General features: G+C 39.3%; 1 protein-coding gene across 3 annotated transcripts in view; it reads right to left on the reverse strand.

Moving 5' to 3' along the window:
* Nucleotides 1-256: 256 nt before the first annotated feature.
* LOC127350048 (phosphatidylinositol 4,5-bisphosphate 3-kinase catalytic subunit alpha isoform) overlaps nucleotides 257-20,950 on the reverse strand; it is a 24,896-nt gene continuing 4,202 nt past the window's right edge. For 2 of the 3 annotated variants that reach the window (XM_051376233.1, XM_051376234.1), the window contains 24 exons: nucleotides 19,743-19,849; nucleotides 19,353-19,521; nucleotides 18,762-18,888; nucleotides 18,053-18,262; nucleotides 17,486-17,580; nucleotides 17,205-17,360; nucleotides 16,172-16,417; nucleotides 15,489-15,574; nucleotides 14,711-14,816; nucleotides 12,214-12,366; nucleotides 11,986-12,120; nucleotides 9,505-9,629; nucleotides 9,149-9,230; nucleotides 8,545-8,709; nucleotides 8,065-8,168; nucleotides 7,752-7,923; nucleotides 6,806-6,912; nucleotides 6,577-6,698; nucleotides 5,909-5,987; nucleotides 5,628-5,798; nucleotides 5,235-5,352; nucleotides 4,510-4,661; nucleotides 3,597-3,759; nucleotides 257-3,475 (listed from right to left, as the gene is read on the reverse strand). In XM_051376233.1, coding sequence (XP_051232193.1) covers nucleotides 3,368-3,475; nucleotides 3,597-3,759; nucleotides 4,510-4,661; nucleotides 5,235-5,352; nucleotides 5,628-5,798; nucleotides 5,909-5,987; nucleotides 6,577-6,698; nucleotides 6,806-6,912; nucleotides 7,752-7,923; nucleotides 8,065-8,168; nucleotides 8,545-8,709; nucleotides 9,149-9,230; nucleotides 9,505-9,629; nucleotides 11,986-12,120; nucleotides 12,214-12,366; nucleotides 14,711-14,816; nucleotides 15,489-15,574; nucleotides 16,172-16,417; nucleotides 17,205-17,360; nucleotides 17,486-17,580; nucleotides 18,053-18,262; nucleotides 18,762-18,888; nucleotides 19,353-19,521; nucleotides 19,743-19,798 — 3,207 coding nt within the window. In that variant the 5' untranslated portion in view covers nucleotides 19,799-19,849 and the 3' untranslated portion in view covers nucleotides 257-3,367. The remainder of the gene's footprint in view (nucleotides 3,476-3,596; nucleotides 3,760-4,509; nucleotides 4,662-5,234; nucleotides 5,353-5,627; nucleotides 5,799-5,908; nucleotides 5,988-6,576; nucleotides 6,699-6,805; nucleotides 6,913-7,751; nucleotides 7,924-8,064; nucleotides 8,169-8,544; nucleotides 8,710-9,148; nucleotides 9,231-9,504; nucleotides 9,630-11,985; nucleotides 12,121-12,213; nucleotides 12,367-14,710; nucleotides 14,817-15,488; nucleotides 15,575-16,171; nucleotides 16,418-17,204; nucleotides 17,361-17,485; nucleotides 17,581-18,052; nucleotides 18,263-18,761; nucleotides 18,889-19,352; nucleotides 19,522-19,742; nucleotides 19,850-20,950) is intronic. The other variant, XM_051376235.1, reaches the window with a different exon arrangement.

Here is a 20,950-nt window from a genome sequence, read left to right on the forward strand (position 1 = left end):
TCTGGAGAACACATGGGAAAAGATATTAAAGATAACAACACTACAGGTTTGTCACACATGAAGCCTCCCATAGAAAAAGAGGTTTGACTGGAACTGTACATACTGTACGTACATACTGCTGCTTCAAAATGTACATCATACATACATACTGGTTACACTGCTTGAGAAACATGCATACTAGGCTAACTTTCTTCTTACAGAGTCCTTTTGGACAAAAAGGCATTGAGAACTAGAATTTTGAAGTGCATACCCCCAAACTTTTCAAAGTTTGTAACTGATATGCCTGACTGCATGATGCACTTGCACCAGCATTAGCTTTCACAGGCATTGGCGATGCCTGATTTGGCACATTAAGGAAAAGAAGCAACAGTGAAGGACAGGAGAGCTCTCTGCTGATAACCTACTGTGTGTTTAGTGGCACTGCATCCCAACATGAGAAAGGAAACATGAAGATGCAAAACCATAAAAAAAAATGAGTGCACGTAAGGTCAGTTAGCAATTAAATACATTCCAGCCATTAATGCTCCAATAATAGGAGCTCACACACGTGCGCCACATCAGAACAGACCACAACTTTGGCTTTTCTATACAATCAACAGTTGAACTGGCAAAGTGCAGATTTTATTCTTCTTCCGCTGGCAGATTGAGCTTTATACTGAAGGGTTATAAAGATAATAATTTAGCTATGCACACATCCAAATGTCTTTCAAGCTACATTGTGAGGGCTCGTGAAGTACTACATTCTGTCCTCAACAAAGCACACAGTGCAAGAATTTCTCAATTCAACTGACGAAGCCGTCTGTGTTCATCATTAAAAATACCTGTTTTAACAATAACTTTAGAGAAAATTCCAAAATGACTCAATATCTCCGGAGACCAGCCAGCTTTGGTGTCTTTTAAAGACACAGTGAGACAAACATATTATAGTATTACATATCAAAATATTTTCTCTTTCTTCTTTTCTCTAAAACATTCCAATAACTTCGATGAATCGTCTTCAACTCGGAGGCGCATACACAAATTAATCAGTCCCTCCAGGATGTCACCATCTCAACAACTGCAATTTTGTCATTCCTCTACACACAGAGCCATTCATCATCAAACAACTAGTCATAACAAGTTGCCTTACATTTTAAATTAATTATAAGTAAAGCAATTTTTTACTTTCTCACTCAATTTCATGGCAAAAAATACAACATGCCTCGCAATTTTATTTAAGAAAAGCTGCCATGAAATCAGGCATTTTAGATTGCAATATCAGCAAAATCCTGGAAGAACTGATTAATAAAAATGAAACTGATTGAGATGATTAGATATCCCCGCCCTTCATAAAAAAACAGCACATGGCTGGTAGCTCGTGGCTCATTGTAGCTAGCAGAGGTGTTTGTCCAAAGAATGTAGCTGAGGTCTAATCCTTAGGACCAAACAAAGCAGGAGAGGGTGGAGAAAATAATCACTCTGTATCTGCAAAGCCCTGCCCACTTCTGAGCAATCTGTTAAAATCATCCCCGTTACTAAATCCCACCCACGTGCGCTGTTTCACTTGATTCACTAAAAACACTGTAACTGTCATTCCTCTGTGACTTTTTAAAAAGGTGTAGAGCATGGCTTTAATGGTGCCTGGCAACATAAAGCATAGCTCAAATGCTGCCAGGGTTATGGGCTCAGTAAAACAATACCAATATCCACCAAATGTGCGATAAACACAAGTTAAAATGCACTTTGTCCATGAATCTATCTATCCAAGACATTCTAATGGGGCACATGCTAAATACCACCAACCTAACATGGTTAAAAATACAAAAAATACACAAAGAAGGTCAAAGCTAACATGCTTTTCATGTTAATAGTGCTGATTGTTTGCTTAATCCAACTTTTTTTGTTAGGCAGAGGCTTAACAGTGTTGTGGAGTGTTGTGCTGTGACGCCAAGGCATTTTATCAACAGGAAGACGTGACATTCCCCTGGGCCTCTGCTCACCGTCAAAACAGTGAGCCAGAGGCTTAAAATAGGTCCCATTATTCATAAAATGTGAGACTGGCACTTTGACCCTTGCCATTTTGCATTCCCAAACAAATTAGTCTTTAAAATTCCACATAGGGCCACAATAACTGCCGATAAAGTCAAATGAGATGTTTAACTTAAAAGTGACAGAGGCGAGGAAAAAAATAAAAAAGTAATCAGCAGTCTTCCTTCATGAATAAGAGCAAAACGTGACAAAATAAGGGGAAAGCTGTTGCACTCGTGGTCAGAGGAAGGAAGCAAACACAAATACAAAAAAAATCAAATATATTTACACAGAGAATGTGGCGTGTTTCTGGAGAGTCGAGTTAGGGTTTTGCCTGTGTAGAAACTGAAAGAAACTAGATACATAAATAAATTTAAAAAGTCATAATAAATCTGTATATTATTCTGGTATTTCTAAGTGCTGTTTTTTTTTTTTTTTTTAGATGGAGAGGCATCATCACCCTGAAGTTTATGCAAGAGTCTAGAGCAGCACCACCAACAAATGTTCCCAAATGGCGGAGTGCTTTTTCATTGAGGCCGTGAGAGAGACTGTAGAGCTGTGCAAAACAACCCAGAGACTTTTCTGCAGTTTTTTGAGCTTTGAAATTTCCTCAGAAACAGTTGAAAGCTGACACCAAATCAGCTGAGAAGGACAAGACTGTGCAGTGGTAGTCATCATAGAAGCCCACACACTCCAGTAATCCTGCACTGTACGCAAACAAATCTGAGTAACACTTATATTATGTAAGATAATTTAGACAGTTCCTTGTGCCCGCTATCTCCTCAGCAATGAGATAAAAAAAAATAAGAAGGAGTTTCCCAAGCACCTCCTTTCTGGGATGGAGCCACAGTGCAGCACTAATACAGCAGAAGGGCAGCAAGTTGAACTTACTTTGTGGCTACATTTATAGACTGTCAGGTACATATTCTTTATGTTGATTTGTCCACTTTTGTGTTTTTTCCTGCAAGAGCAGCTGGGTAAGGAGTGAAATTTCCTTGGTTACCCAGCGGACGTACAGTAGCCAAGGACACAAGCATCGCCAGGTAGGGCACATCTTCACCAGGCCGTGAGGACTGTTGTGTAGACGCAGAACAAGCAGAGGGGTTAAGTGTGACGACTTCATCGGGACCACACATAAAAGGAAGATGATAATGGCAAGATAATGCAGAAGAAGAACCTCGTTTAAATAAACAGAAATGATGCTGGTGTTTAAAAGATAAATCAAACTTCCATCATCAGTGAGTTGTTCGTGGTGTCAGCTGTAATGAAGAACTGAAATTCCTTGAAAGACTGATGCGTGATTCGAGCTTGAACAGCTGGCTGACGGAGGCGAACACTCCACGATGGGACTGGTGATAGATCAGTTTAGTGCATGCTGTCTAATCGTGTGGAATATCCAGTCCATCTTGGTGGTCCATCCTCCATGGTGAGCGTCGTTCATCTGTTTCATGAAGTAGTCCAAAGCCTCCTGCACAGAGCAGAAAAAAATAAAAGATTAAGAAAGCCAAAAGTGAGACTTGAGACTATTTAAAGACCCTAAAATAAGATCAGAACAGAATGAAAATGAGCAGTGAGAAAAGCCTTATTACCTGTTCGCTTTTCTCCAGGGCCAGCGTCTTCCTAATGTAGGCAATGTCATCAAATGACTGCAGCTCAGGCATGCCAGAGCCCAGCATCATGGAGAACAGGTTGATGAAGAGGTTAGCATGCTGCCGGATGGCCAGGTAGGCTTTATAACACATCTCCTGGAACCTGGAGGCAGACGGAAAAGGGAGAAAGAGAAACAAAAAGTCAAATTGTATGCAGTTTGTTTAGTGGCTGCAGTGGAGGGAAGTCACAGAAACATTAACAAGAGAAAAAAGAAATTATAAATGAAGCTCGTAGTTCTCGCAAATGGTGACAGCAAGCCGATTTACAAATGCTCGTTGTTCACAAACTGCCTGGTCCTACAGGCCTCATGCATGGGTCACAAGTATAGAGTTTATTTATCTAAATTTAAGCAAGAGGAAATGATCTCATGTTGCAAATCGCAGCCTTCATGTTGCAAACTTGGTGAAACTTGCCAACCAGACAGGAAGGATGCCAATTGCTATGTGACGTAAAATGATCATCACAGAGTTCTAAAAGAGTGTCTCGTGCGTCAGTCGGTTGGGTAAATTGAGTGGACACTTACCCAACTGAGGGAAGTGAGGCAAGAAAAAGGCACAGTGTTGCTTGAAGATTAAAAAAAATGGACGAAATGAATTCAACGTCGTGCCAATGTATTTCCAAAATAAAAGCAATTGTGTGGGCTCCACAGTTTAACCAAGTTAAAGAAAAATACGCCTGTAAGAAAGCTCTGGTTGTGGCAGAATTTCATGATCGGAGAAGAAGAGCCAAGAAGTTTTGGGTGTCGTCTGGCCAACAAACGAACAGACTGACTGATACTAGTTGCAGGTAGCAGATAAAAAAGAAGATAAGAAACAATGATGAGAGAAAAGAAGAGGTAAGATGCTGCTGTACCTCTCGAACTCTTTGGTCTTCGCACACTCCTGGGATCCCTTGCTGATGACGATGAGGAAGTCTTGCGTCAGTACAAAGGGCACTCGCTCTCTTTTGTAGCCAAATTTCTTCTTCTTATGATCCAGGAAATGGCCAAAATCTATATGAAACAGCTGGAAGAGGAGAGCAGGAAGTCAAAGTTTAGTAACTCTAACAAATAAACATCCTCTAAAGACAAACCTTTATAGTAAATACCAACAGGAAAACACAAGGCACCAATATAAAGTTATTTTACAGATACAGCCAGTCAGTCTGCTTAGCATTCACTTAAAGTTATCCATTTTATCAAATACATACCTGTCAATAACAAATGACTACCAGCCTAATGTACTAACAAAATCAATTTCTACAACAGCAACAGAGAAAGACACAAGGACAGCAAGAAAATTATGAATACTTTTTGGAACAAGTGAAAAGTTAAAATTTCATGAATAACAAGAACAAGATTATGGAGGTAAATGAGCAACATTTATATGGGAAGGAGCATTAAAATGTAGTTCCAGTTGCCTTGCACGCGTGGGTGCGATTTCATTTTATATGAATAATTTGGTTATTACAGATACAAACATCGTTATCAGATCTTCAAAGAGAGTTAATCTCTCAAATTGTGTATAAGTATATGTGCATATTGTAACCTGTCCATGCTTGACCAACACTGTGCAGTGTATGTGCATTATAGAAGTTACCTGTCCATCATCTTTGACCATAATGTTGCTGTTGTGCCTGTCTCCTATCCCGAGGATAAATGTAGCTACACAGTAGCCAGCACAGGACCTTGTAAACAGATCCACAGCCATGTCATACCTGCACAAACACACACAAACACACGCCAGTAAGGAGTGACACCATTAGTTTTTCATTTTGAGAAGACACTAGAAATGAGAATGTGTTTAAATTCGAATTAAACAAAGCAAGTAAATGAAACTAAAGGCAGGCAGAAGTAAATGAGCCGTAACTCTAAACAACACCAGATTTCCCGAAGACATTTCTTTTACTAGAGATACTCTAATGGACATTGTTCTGTACGGTCTGATGATGCAAAAAAGCTGTAAAAATAACACCAGGAGAGAAGAACTCACATCTCGCCCTTGTTCTTGTCCTTGAGCCACTGATGCAGAGTGTTTGAGTTGAACTGCAGGGCTCCTTTCAAGCCTCCTTTACACTGAATCTGCATGATGGTGTGGGAGCTGCGAACCACTTCAATGAGACCCACACAGTCTCCTAATGACAGACAGCCATAGGGAAGCATCCTGGAGACAAACAAAACAGATGGCTTAGCCCCATGCACAGAGGAAGGAAGGAGTTAGAGAAAAAGGACTGAAGAGAAAGAGAGAGAGATTCAGATACAGGAGAGGAGTACCGTAGGTCCAGTCCCTGATTCTGCCAAATATTCTCCATGATTTTAATAATCTGCAACGTCAGCATATCCTGCCGCAGGTCTACAACACAAAAACACACACAATGAAGGCATTGTGATACTGACAGACTATACACATACACAACACGAGGGTGAGTTAGTATGATTAACAAGAAGCTCTGCAGCCTTTAAACAGCACTTAATAGTTTGTGTCAACATTTAGGATTGAGACTGGGAAATCTGCTGCATCTATTCATAACACAAATCAAAACAGAGCTAAAGCTTTCAGAGTTTATCTCAATGACACATGAAGGTAGGAGTAGGAGAAAAAAAATCAATACATCAAAGTTAACGCCAGTGAGAAACAGAAACAGTTTTCCCATCCTTCAAATTCCTAGTATTTATCATTAAAGACAAGTATCATTATTTATTTGGCATGACACACTTAAATGCTACGACATCAATTTAAATAAATATTGTTTTAGATTTGTTATTACAGGCTGATTTCGAGCACGTGTGTGGAGAGGACAGAAATGTTTTGGAACAGTTTCCCATATCCTCAAGAGCCGACATAGAAAAACAATGAGAGTGTGTGTGTGTGTGTGTGTGTGTGTGTGTGTGTGTGTGTGTGTGTGTGTGTGTGTGTGTGTGTGTGTGTGTGTGTGTGTTACCATCTCCGTTTTTGAAGATGATCTCATTGTTCTGAAAGAGCAGCTCGGACATGATGTCAGGATTCTCCCAGTTGAGCCACAACGGTCTCTTAGCCGATGACATGATCCTGCATTCATCTAGCCTGTGAACAAATTAATTCAAGTCTTTTAAACAATGTCTTTTTTTCCCCAACCCCACTTATTTACACGCATGAACGCACACGTGCACGCACACACTATTGCTACAGACCTCAGATTTCCCAGTTGGTGTGCAGGGTTGAGAGGGGAGGTGAAGTTCTGCAGAGCATCCATGTAGTCCGGTCTCTTCATCTGGTCCACAAGGAACCGCATCTGGACCTCCACAAGACACACACACAAACACAACACACACATAAATATGTGTGCACGCACCCACATACACAAACATCCACAAAGAGAATCTTCTAAAAAGGGATGCAGTTACGTCGTGTTACGACACTAAGGGTTAATTATAAAATAAACAAACACATAAATGGTTTAATAAATAATAATGAAGTAGTAGTCAGGCATTTTAAGATTTAATCTAATTTTAAGACTGAGCAACACAGATCCAACGTAAAATCTGGTTGTTTAATAGGATATTTTAATATTTAAAAAAGGGCTATGGGTGGTGGACAGGGTCAATTAACTGGACAATCCACTGATAAAGGAACCACATCGACTGATTAACAACACAATAGTAATGTTACACATTAAGAGTTATATATAAATATAAATAAATAAAATCCTGTTCTGCTCAGAATGTGATATTACAAACTGTGAATGGTGATGCTGTAGAAACATTAAAGGTCCAGTGTGTAACATTTAGGAGGAATCTGTTTGGCAGAAATGTAATGTAATATTCAAAGGCATGTTTTCGTTAGTGTACAATCATCTGAAAATAAGAATTGTTGTGTTTTTGTTACCTTAGAATGAACAATTTTTATCTACGGGGGGGGCTGTCATATTGAACCGGACTTTAATCACACCCCTAGATGCCACTTAATCCTACACACTGGACCTTTAAGGCTCTTGTTTGTATGATTAAAATAAATGCCAGCATCCCCACACACTTTATACCAGTTTTGAGATTTTTAGTCTTAAAAACTTGAACATAAATATCTGTGTCCTGTGTGTATATGTATAACTGTGTTTATGTGTGCTGTCGCCCTCCTTACCTTCTGCGTCTCATCCTTCTTCTCCTGTTTAAGGATGTCAGTGAGGTTAATGAGCTTCTCCATGGCTTCTACCTGCCTGCTCAGGTGTTTGAGGTACATGCCACAAGCCCTGCAGTAAGCCTCTAACAGCAGCCCAAACCTCTGGCTCACTGTTTTATTGTGCATTTCTGACCTGTGAGGAAGCCACAAAGAGAAAAGGGGGAGTCAGAGCGTGAGAAGCCGGGAGGCAAGATGTGTTTTTAGCTCTCTAGAACGACCCAGAGAAAGGAAGGTACATAAACATGAAGAAAAAGCAGTCTGGATGGTGACTCACTTGAGATGCCAGAAGAAGAAATGTCCTATCCTTTGATTGGTCAGGGCCTTTTTAAGGAGAAAACGGGCCAGAGGATTGTCAAGATACTGCTCATATTTTAATACCTAGAACAAGAGGAGCGAGAGAAAGAGAAGATTGGAAGAAAAGAACAAGTGGAGATGCAGAGAGAAGGTTCAGATTAGTAGTTATTATTTTTTTTTGACTTTACTGTTTTTCCTCTCTCTGTACAACAAGTACCAAATACAACCTAAGGCATCACAAACCGGAAAGACTTAACACACAAGAACAGGCCAAACAAAAGCTGCTTTCTAACCAATACTTGAGACTGGCAGCCAAGGACACAGAGAGGCTGAGAGAAAAGTACTCCGTAGTCCACTTGAGTCATAGCACTCTTTGCTCCACAGTGTCTTCCTTTCTACCGCATTCTTTCGTCAATCAGTTCCTTGAATTTAAGAGGCACGACTCTCTGTTAAGACTAACCTGTACGAGCTGAATGAGGTACTGGGAAAGTTTGTCATCAGTCAGGTATTTGTCAAGGCAGCGTACAGCAAAGTGCCGGACCATGGGGTCTGGATAATTACAGTCCAACAGCTCCATGGCCTGCTCAGGACGGATAGACGGCCATTCCTTCAACAGACAGTACATCTAGAAAACGCACAAACCAAGAAATATGACTTAATACTCGTTATAAAACCCTCAACATATACAGTATATATACATTATGTTACAGAATTACAATTGAGCAGCCACACTTTATCAAGAAAATACAAGAAACATTAAAAATGAAACTATATTCTGTGCAGTCCCGCTGCAAGTTTGTGATTTCACCAGCTATAGGTAGGTAGCAAAGTAACTTCAAAACTCTGTGTATGTGCTTTAGGGTAAATATTTTTATGGAAGTATACGTTCAAACTATTGAATTGGATTTTTCTATTTCCATTTTTCCAAATCCAATTAAAAGTACTTTGTGGAACAGATGAGCTGTGTAAATCTTTCTTTAACTCCTCCTTCTTGTTTATCGGACACAGATCAAATATATAAGAGTGTTAATATGACAAGCAGGTATGAAATGGCCTTTCATTACCTGTGCTACTTCATCTCTGGAGTTCCATTTGACAGCGAGAAGGATCTTGGGAAGGATCTCAGGGATGTTCATGCAGTAGTGCCTGTTGAGAAAAAGAAAGGGTTTACATCCTGCATACAAGGTTAAAACAAAATTGTGTTACCACACATATTCAGCACGCAGAATTTGTTTATGTTTTTAAACAAAATGTATAAAAAGTTTCAGCCATGAACCTAAAAGAATAAGCTTTTATTGAATCCGGTTGCTATGCAAATAACATTTACATACGAGTCTGACATGTGAAATCTACGCCAGCAGTACTTTTATTGCTATATGATGAAGTAGTATTGTTTTATATTTTCTGGTTGGGAGGTTACCTGTGTCTCCAGAGGAAGTCTTTCTCCTGCTCAGTGATTTCTGAAAGAGGGTCTCTGTTACTGAGCTGTCTCAGCTGCTCGGTGTCGCTTTCTGTCAGGGCGTGATCTCTGGCCACACGTTTGCTCTGAAACACAACAGAAATAAAATACTTTAAACGCTGCATTATTACACTACTAACACCATAATTAATGGGCCGTCAAGTTACTGTACGAGACCCTGATCTCTCCACACATTTACTCTGTATTGACACACAGTGTAACAAGGTAAACACAAGTGTTTTATCATTAACCTCTTTTATCGTAACTAAGTACAATACATTTGTTTGTATCTTTATACCAGCAATCTAACAAATATTTGCCTTGCCTGCATTCAACCATGCAAACATTACAAGCAACAAATATAGCCTGGAACATTTGTAATCCATTAAGACCCATTACTGTTAGGCTGTAAGCTTCTCAAACAACTCAAGTTACAGATAAAGGATTTACTTAATACACCACATTACACTATCCTCATTAATAAATCAACACTGAATGGTCCAGTTCTCTTGCATCGCAGAGTATCTGATGCAACAACATGCCTCATTAAAAATAAATCTATTCGCTGAAAATCCTCACACTGTACTATAATTTTAATTTAGTCCACCGTAGTTCTGGTCAAGAGTGTAACAGCAATTCTAAATCAGTGCAGAAGTTATAATGAACTTAGATAACCACAGCAGCAGTACTCCCACTTCATGCTGCATTACCAATTAACTCTCACATTGTATAAGCGAAGTGTTTCCTTCACAAAGTCATTTTTGAGGACACCCTGGAGTGTGAAATCATGTTAATAGTCGGCAAAATGAGATGCTGTGTTCACGCTGTGTTAAAAGCATCATCCGGGTCAGTAGCTGGCGTCTCTGAAGCGTGACATTTAGTTGGAAATGTATGCAAATGCCTCTATTTACTGGCTGTTGACTGGAAATTAATTTTTAACGATGCATTTCCTTTGTTGACAACTAGTATTTCCTGTTTACAGTAAGTGAGACGGCCTGTTAAACTTACATTCTGTTCCCTCCTGCGCTCTGTGATCACCGTCACTGTGTTTTAAAGCAGCCAAATTCACGATCGAATTGTTTTCATTTAAATATTTTTTCTCTTTCTGTCGTCAAACAACGGAATGAGTACGAAATCTGACCATGGCTCATGAATACTATATTAACCAGCAGTCATTACCGAGCTGCTGAGCTGCAGATAAGGTCATTATTTTACGATCACAATATCGCCAGACAAAATAAACATAAATACAGGTTGATGACAGAGGCTGTGCTGTGAGATCGGCTATAGTGACATTTAAAATGACAGAGATGCTGTGGAAGCAACAAAAGGTTGTCATATAACACATCTAAATGAGCTGCAAATGTGTATGCTTATAAAACAATGACACACAATGCCTGAAAATGCCCTCAAATCCTGAATTTGAGCTTCAACCCTGTTTTTTTTACAAGAGCAAAAAGAGCACAACATCTGTAGGAAAGTTCTTCCTCCTTAACCAAATCAAGGCTGTCAATGTCCGACTGTGTGAATATGAGATAAGATCAAACTTTTTTTTCTGGTCAGGATGAAATAATCATCACACCACGAACAGCACTCCTCACATATAGCACACACATCGTTAATAACTTAACACATCGCCTCACACTGTTCACATCCTCTCACATGGCGGAGTAACTCCAACCACAAGTCACATTGTCAGAAGTCATGGTTCTCTTACCACACATCATCCAGAAATCTGATAAGACACCAACACCAATGCCATCATGAATAACTGAACACAATAGCTGACAGTGGCACTGCTGAATTCCATGAAAAGTACTGGGAGCAACTCAGTTAACAAGATATAAATAAACAATGGATGTTTATAGCTAATTGTTGGGGTGAAAATTAACCACATTTATCACATTTTCTAAATTTAATCATATCATCCTTTTCAATAAATAAAATATCTTAAAAAAACATTCATTGAAACCTAACAGCACATTTAACCAACCAACTGGCACTGCTGTGTCCTATGAACAATCACATATAATATATACACAAAAGATTAAACAACACCAAACCCTGTGCTTTCACCCAAGCTAACCTTTTGAAACTCAAACAGAAAGTAAACAAATGTGAAGTTGCAGTAGTTTAAGAGCACTTTTAAAACATATAGAGCCACTTAAGAGAAGAAGGGATAGAAATTCACCTTTCATTAGACTCCTTAGTGGAGTGAGATATTTTGATAGAGATTGCTGTATCCTTGTTGAATGCATTACACGTAATGACACAATCTGCTAAATTATTTGTGATGGTAGTAAATAATGTGATATGTGTGTTATGTAAGACATCATGTGTAATTATACTTCTGGAGTGCATATAATGCAAGGCAAGGTGTGTGGGTCAACACAAGTAAATACATTTTTAAAAACTGTAACTGGCTGGTAAGCAGATTATCACCTGTCCAGAGAGGTTGAAATTAAACCCCAGTTCCCTCGAGATGGTCCAGTTGGCATGATCCTCTATTGCATTCATATCTGGGTACTTGACTGGACTACTAAAGTGGTCAAACTCCAGCTCCAGACATGGGGTTTCCTGGAACATAGGTTAAAAGTATATACTTAATATCTGTTTTTTGGAAACCCGTTACTTTCTTGAAATGGAGCATGTACAGAGCTATCTGAATACCTTATTAGGGTTGGATCCAGTGACTCCTATGGCGTTGAGGAGGTCTTCCAGGCCATGAGGGACAGGCCAGAGGTTCAGAGCCATCTTGTTAGCCACCAGAGTGTGAGTGTAGTCAAACAAGTTGATATTACCCCAAGCTAGTGGACAGTGCTCCTAAACAGAGACAGAGTCGAGCAGAGAAACCGAGAAAGGCACTGATTACGAATGTAATTAGACTCAATGTGAAAAGCTCATGGGAAAAAAACAAACACAAACACAAACACAAACACAGATGGTGCATAATTCTAACGCCAACATATTCTGGGACTCACAGTTTAGAGGTATGTAATCTCATTAAGGTTTCATTATGCTGAGGAACACATTAAAAGCACTACCTCTAATGTTTATATCTATATACAATACAACATCATACAGCTCTATCATCCAATAATCAGTGCATATAATAAAAACAAAAAGATAATTTAGCTACAGGTTCACATTTACAGCTCAGCCAAAATCACTCCATGTCTCTAAACCCGTTGAGATGTAACATTGCCAAAGACTTAGTGGACTTATTAAAAGTGATCAAACCCTGCTCATTCTGATGAAACTCTCTATTGGTTGGGACTGCTGAGTGTTTACCTTATTCCACTGGTTAAGTTTTGAGTTAAGCAGATACAGGAGACCTTCTTTAGTGGGTGTTACATGCCCTTCAATGTGTTGGTTTGCAGCATGCTAATGCTCTAACAGAGATTAGTTAGATCGAGTTTCAAACAGATCTTAATAGGTCTTAAAAGGTTCAACTGGGTCATTATGATGTTGGTAAATTAGACCTTAACGTATAATTGATTTTGATTGATTTTAAAGGCTTTTAAGAAGCTCAGATACAGTAATAGCTGGAATGCCATGCCTACACTCATCATCCTGAAAGGTTAAGTGCTATTTAATGTGGCTGGCTGTCTTCTGGTGCTGTATATGGCAGCACAGCCTATTATCTATTATAGTAGTACTATAGTACTGGCACCGGATGATCGGGAGATTATTGATAATGGCACAAGGAACAGTAAAATCAGAAGGTTTAAGTCTAAGGAAATGTTTAAGATAACATCTTGAGCTTCACGGTGAGTCTTTACTAAGGGGCAGCGATGGAACCAGGTGACAAAGGGCAGCAATGGTGAGGCAGACAGAGTTACATGCAGACAGCCAGTCAAAATGCACCTATTTATAGTAAGTGCTGGCACAAAAGGCTGCTGTAGAGAAGTGTTTATCTTTAATTCAAGTGGGGCATGAAAGAGCATCCGCTAACCTGACCTCAACCTAGCATGGCACAGTATGGGACAGGCCTCACCCCAGGTGTCTGTTACAATATCCATGTCTGGCATTCATTGATACACTCCACACTCACACACACACACACACACACACACACACCTCTCTCTTCCAGCTTTTCCACAAGAGAAGAAAAATCAATCAGTGTGGGTGTCTGTTACAAGTATCATACACAAAGCACATAAACACTGACACTCTCTCAGTTTTACACCTCATGGTTTCTAAACATAGAGTAAAATATACAGTCATTCTTTTATTGTAAATCTGAGGTAAGTACCTAGAGTATGTTAACATTGTGCTACACAAATGCTTTTTTGATATCAAAAAGATTTATCCTTTTAAAGTTTTACATGCATTGTATTAATTTGCTAACTGTGCAGCCGTAACTTGGATTTTGCTTTGTCTAAGTATTCAGTTTTTCTGTTGTCAAAGTCTTAAGTTCAAATACTTCGACATGAGTTTGAGATAAAACAATTAGACCCTTTCACAACATCAATATGGCCCGAAGACACACATATTAGTCTAACATGAATGGAAAAGTCCCTTGTGCTGATTGTGTTTCTGTTGATGTTTTCTGCCACCACAGTGCCCATGGCTGATTAGTAATTAAACAGAGCCAAAGACGATACCACAGCTCCCATTCACCTTGGACACATATACTCAGACAGACTGACACATCGAGTAGGGTAGGTTCACGTACCAATACAAGAACATGCTAACAGACACAGAAACACACACACACACATAGAAACAGTACCTATACCATATAAGTCCCTTCAGGATGAGTTAACATGTCACTGTTAAAGGATTTAGACACATGAAGGTCATCTGCTCTCTGCTATCTTTAGACTGTAACAACTGTAGCACTGTCTGCCTATCTGTAATATTGCACACTGCTATTGGCATTTGCATGATCAGGTATTACTTTCCTTTGGACAACATGAGCTCATATTTGGCTTGCTGTTGCCTTGTTCTAGATTATTTTGTGTTTTACATCATAAAATTAAATGTTCACTGTTCACAGACATATACAATTTATTTCAATTGTAATATTGTTGCGTTTGCTGTTATGAAATGTAACAGTGATCTCTAAATGGCCTAGTTAAACACTTCCTGTTTTTGCATGTCCAACTTCCTGTCAACTTAAGTTGCACTGTGTAGTCATTTCCTTCACTGCTTTCTGTCTTACCTCCTTGGCTCCCTTCCTGCCCTTGACAGAGCAGATGGAGAGGCAGAGTCTGGCAGCACGGGGGATGTCTGGGATGTACATATCATACGTGAGCCACTCATTCCACCTGTAGATAAAGAATGAAAGAGAAACAGAGATCATTTATGAGACTGAGACCAACAAAAAGAACCAGAAATAACCTCTGATATTGGTATAAAGCAAGAGAGAGCTGTGCCTCTACACACAAAGTGCTACCAATGACAGAAAACTGAATGCTCAGACACCTTACACCTTACACCTGGGCTACGTTTTTCAGCAACACAATTTAGAAAGTGACACATAGCAAAAGATACCTCAATGCCAAAACTACTTTAAAATGAAGGCTGTTGTACCGGGCTTATAAAGTACAGGTAGGATTCCTTTTAACTCTCCAGAGGTCTACGAGTGGACCGAGGCTTAGGGTTAACAGTAATCTAATACAGCAGTTTAGTGTTACGAGCCAGCACTAAACTGTTAACTTTACCCTCCTGCTTGAGACTGCTTAAAGTAAATTAGCAGTAAATTGTCTAAAGAACTAGCTTAGTGAAATAAAGAGAAAGTGAATTAGAGTAGTAGTCATTTCCATTACTGGCTACCATAATTCTTTTTTTATGGTTTTATTTTTCACAGTATAATTACTGTCACATTTTTTGTTAAAGCACACAACTATATCAAGCCCTTCACATAATAAAGTTATTATTATACTTAAAAGACAGCTGTAGTGAATGTAAAGTTGTTGTAATGACTGGTGGACAGTTACCTGGGGTTAGAGCAGGGTACTCTCTGTGTGTTGACATTGTCACACATCTGTTCACCTCCATGGTAAATCCCTGTTCTCACATATATCTATAATTATACAGGAGAAGCAAAATGCAAAAAAGAAAGAAGACATTAATAAAAGAATGAACCATATCTTCACTATAACAATGAGATAACAAGAGATTGGCCTGTTGGACATCTTATCTCAGAGGTACACATTGATAGCGTAACAGCCGTCATGTTAAATTATCATTACACTTAAATTGCATGCAGTCAGGCAGGTTTGTGATGACTTACACAAATGATTCATGACAACTGAGCACACAAACATGAACTACCAGAACTACCTTCCCTTGGTAAAGATCTCTGTTCACATGAGACCTGGACAATGAGTGTTTGTTTCCACAGGAAGTGGGGGGAGCTGGAAGATTGGAGGATGTGCACAACTAGAAAAACTGTCAACTAATAATGCTCAAAAACAAAAAGCTTAAATTACATTCAGTGTATTTATTTCTATTCATGAATCAGCAAAAATAAAAAATAAAAATACAATAAACACCATTCACATTTTTTTTTCATTACTTAAAGATAATTCCTCTCAGTTTGGCCAATTCTACTCTTTCCTACCACGAAATGTAAGAATAGAGAAACTAGCATATTCCTGTAAGCACTGAGCGTCCCCACCTTGTCTATGTCCCGTATATTGACATTAACATAGGTGGCACAGAGGATTCGTATTCGCAGGGTCCCGTTGATGGTCCACAGCGACTTGGCAGCAGCCTCGCCATTCATATAGGACGTTGCCGTGGAGATGCGGCGAGAGTATGACGGCATGACGAAGTTATCTGTAGGCAACTGGGTGTACAAGCTGTCCTTAGCCATTAGCATCAGGTTAGGCATCCTGCCCAGCATGATGCAACTACGGATATACTAGAGGGAGAGACAGACAGGGAATGACACAGAGGAGGATAGTTAGAACGAAAGTACACAAAGCTGCTAGAGTTACACCGTGCGTAAGTGTGTTTAATTATGCCAATTGGTCATTTTCCAGCAGCTGCTGAAGGACTTTATAAGCAAACAGTGACACTTTGTGCATCTTCCACCTTGATCTGGCTCACATGGAATTTCTCCGCTCTGAGCATTGGCTCACATCACTGTGCATGACAAAATGCTTCCAGTGTTTTAATGAAAGGCAGTGTTGTTTTCACAGTGGTTACAATAAATTAGAGTTCTGAGATGGATCAGGCGTTTAGCTATTTCCCTATACAGATTTATTAAAGGCAGATTAGCCGAAGACATATCCGTTAAGCAACGTTGAAGAAATGCATAGTAGACACTCAACTTTTCATACCAGCAATGTTGACACTTGTGTTTTCTTAAACAAATGTGGGAACCAGCAGGGGTCATTGAGAAGGTAGTAGGGCTTCCCCAGCAAAAGGAGGAATAGAAAAGTTTAACTTTTATCCCATTTTTTGGAAGCTGGAACAACAACGGAAGAAATAAGGTTGACTGTCTTTATTGATTGTGATTTATAGTGATCCCAGTTTGATCACTGATTGACTATGAAAACGTTATAATCATGAAAAAAAAATTACTCCTTAAGACAATATCCTCTCAAAATTGGGGGTCTGTGGTCTAAGCATTTACTACTTTAAGGTTTTCTTTTTTCCATGAACTAGGGGTGCCCTAAATAGATTTTTGCATGTATGTCTCTTACCTTATACTGGCTGATGGGGTACTTTTCCAGTAGGTACTCATCGCAGCCACAAACTTTCAGGATGTATTTACCCTGATATTCCTGAACACACATCTTGAGCTGCTCTGGGGACAGCAGCATGCTGCGAGTCTTCTTCCGAATGGCTTCTGCAATCACCTTTAAGACGAGACACACGAAGACATCCTGAGTTAGACACCCTTCAATTTCCTCTCACCGAATTTAAAACAGCGGGGCTCGTGACTGATCCATTGTCTCTTCATTTTAGTGAATATTCACCCCACCTGTTCCGGCACACAGTCGTGGTTGATCTTCAATGTATACTTCTGTTTGTCATTGTTCGGAGAAACAATCACCCAAATCACAACAATAATCTGACCTGTAAAGGAGACAGAGAGAAGGGACAACAAATTGGAGGTCTGAGAGAAAAGAATCAATAAATCCAATTTTACTTGAGCAGCAATTGGGAAACAATACCTACCTTTTTATTCTGAGGTCTGTGGGTATTGTATTGAGTATTGTGCTTCCTTTCTGAGTGTTATTTTAATACAAATAGCATCACACTAATAGCATTTCAATCAATTCATTAATCAATGTGCTCATTAGTAGTTCCTATATTTTGTAAAGGCAGGCTAGTAGTGATTAAGTATTGATTGGAGGCCAATATCTTATCAATATCTTCTTGCTCCCTGTTGGCCTCCTGTTGTCTTCAAGGGCTTTTTTTGTGTTTTATTTTCTCAAAATAATAATCAGAGGCTTGACCAGACGACCAAATTTTCTTATTTTTCTATTTTCCTGTGACACTGGTTGGATTCCACAATGAAATAAATTAGACTCAAGCAATTGCTTACCTTTGTCCAGTTTGCTATAGATGTGTTTAGGAAGTTCCTGTGTGGATTCTACATTGGGTGGGTAAACATACAGCGCTCTACTGTGGGGCCCGCTGGCGTCTCTCAGCTCCACAGAGTCTTTACAAACATTCAGGATGTTTCTCCTGAAGTCCTGAACCTCGGGGTCCTTCACGAGGTCAAACTCACACACAGGCATACCAATGGCAAAACCTGACAGAATAGAAAGCAGGGACAGTGTTTTTTAATCTTTTAAAGGCAAGTTTGGCTAGATTGGTCACTTAGAGATGTAGTTAAATAATGTTTTCCTCTTATATCGACTATAGTTTCCTAAAACATACAAGACAATAATCCAAAACAAAGTGTGAATATGCTTTATCAAGCAGAAAATGATCTCAAACGTAGTTCAGGTAGGCTTTTCATTCCCAACTTAACTTGTGGATAAAACCATCAAATAATCTACTTAGTTTGCGGTTTAGCTGAACTAAAGAAAGCTAGTAAGTTACAGTCTTTTGTATTTCTTAAAACTATTTACATTAACTATAAAGTATCTAATAAATTAAACAATAATTATTCTCTTAAGATTTACCAACTTTTTGCTACTCTGACACATATACATTGATTTACTTTTTTTAACTAACACAGGTAATAACCCAAAAACAAACCAAGGCTACAACAGAACCAACGTTATCAGAGGAGGAGAACCTCTCACCAATCTCTCTGTTGAGGATTTTTTCCTCTCTGTTGCCAACTGGTTCAATGACCTTGAGGAAAGGCTGGAAGAGGCGGAGGTCACACAGCCTACGGGTCTCATCGTAGAACTCCTCCCGCTCTGCTTCCTGCGGGCAAGAAAAAGAAAGAAAAAACAGAGGCTGTGTTCAATGTTTTCTTTTTCATGAAAGGTGAATAGCTGCAAGAGCTCATGGCCTTCCTGCAAGTGTAGAACTGATGCGCTAAAAAAAATGCAAAGCATGGTGCCTTTTCAAGTACAGGTAGTATTTTCGAAGGTTAAATGTGTTCAGTTTTGTAGAGATGCATGAATGAAGATGTAGCCTTCCATTCACACAAAGTGGAGGTAGCGTTTCCCTATAATTTTCAGGGAGCAGCAACATATTATACTATTTTTAAAATACAGAATCTGATAAGTCCGAAGATCTATTCCTTTTAGTAGCTGTTCTCCTTTATAAACAGCTGTCAGGGGGTCATTCTATCAAACTTTCAATAATAGACTTCCATTATGTTTACTCATTTGGATGGATAGCTCTGCCTGCCAGATATTAGAATAGAGATTGAGAGTTCTTACCTGTGTAACACTGACAAAGATGTACGACGTCTCCTCCTGTAGGAGATGATGGAGGGGATATTTCCTGGCTTCCTTGAACAGCTCATGTTTGATGGTGATGAGCGTGGCCTCACGGAGACACTCCAGGGTCAGAATCATCCCATTGGGAAGCAGGCAGTCCACCAGGATCCTGCCGTCAAACTCAGCACCGTTATACAGTGTTGATAACTTATTTACTAACTTACTAGAATTTATAAAATTCAATAAAGGATATATAAATATATACTAAATAATATAATAACAATAATAACTAATAAATACATTTTGGAACATATATATAAAAGTATTGTATGTGTATACATTGAAAAATACAAAATGCATTGGTATCCACAATAAAATCCAGGGTCGTACCTGGGAGGCATCAAGTGGATGCCCCATAGCTCCCCTGAGGACGGCCTGGGAGGCATCTTCCTCTCTGTCTCCCAGCTCAGTCACACAGTTAAGCTGCAGAGCACAACCTGAAAGATAACAACGCTTTTAAGTAAGTTCTGACCCTCATAGTGCAAGGCGCTGGTTGAAAGCCCTGTTCAACTAAAGCCCCAGTAGAAAATGTGAGGTTTAATTTAAAAACTCCATTAAAACAACAAAAATATATGTTTGCCAATTTAACAACTACTTTCTAGATCTGGCTTTTCAAAAGACAAATTTGATGACTTTTAACTCAACATGTGCTACCGTGCTACAGTCCTGTCTGCTCGCTGCGGTTGAGCCTCAGCTGTGCTCACTGAGTTAAAGAGAACAAGCAGGTTCAGTCAACCACACGGCAGAAAGACTTACACAAACAAAACTGGCATAGTGTATCTTATTAACAGGCTGCACTTTTTCTTTTGGTACATAGATTAAACTCATATTTCAACCCAGTGGTCTGTTTGGTCCCACAATCTCTTGTCAAGATAAACATTTTTCCCTGCTGTTTTAGGTCGGGGTCAAGTCACATTGCTTGGTCTGATCAATCGCCTCAGTGTCTGCAACAACAGTGCTGTGCTATCTCTTATATTTAGAGCACCATCTTGTAAACAATCTTACTCCATTAATTAGCAAGTAAAACTTCAGTCTGGAATATAATTTGCTGGCGACAACTCCTCCATGTGGTGCAATCCTCAGAGAGACTTTGCTTCTGTAGGACTGGTTGACAGATGTGGACGAGCCGTTCATCCATCCAAACATCCAATCTAAACAAGTGCTTTCCCCACTAACACTTCGATGGGTTCTTTTGCTGAACAGTGCTTGGCTCGACACTTGACACACTTGAACCCAACACACATCTACAACACATCCACACCCATGCCAACTATAAGATAACTGCATTGTAATCCTCTAGTTAGGCAGTTAGACCTGCATTCATCCCTGGTCTGTAAAGGGTAGAGAGGCCTCGACTTAGAATCAGTCTGGTAGCTCAATACAAAGAAAAATAAGTTGGATGTCATTTTTTTTAAATGGATATCATATCCATACAGCAGTTTAGCAAGTGAAGAGTAGCATGAGTTACATTAACACTGGGCAGGGCACCAGTATTTTGTAAAATAAAGGCATAAAAATTGAGATCTAAAGGATGACCA

The sequence above is a fragment of the Dicentrarchus labrax genome, unplaced genomic scaffold (genome assembly GCF_905237075.1).
Source record: "Dicentrarchus labrax unplaced genomic scaffold, dlabrax2021, whole genome shotgun sequence".
Classification (NCBI taxonomy): domain Eukaryota; kingdom Metazoa; phylum Chordata; class Actinopteri; family Moronidae; genus Dicentrarchus; species Dicentrarchus labrax.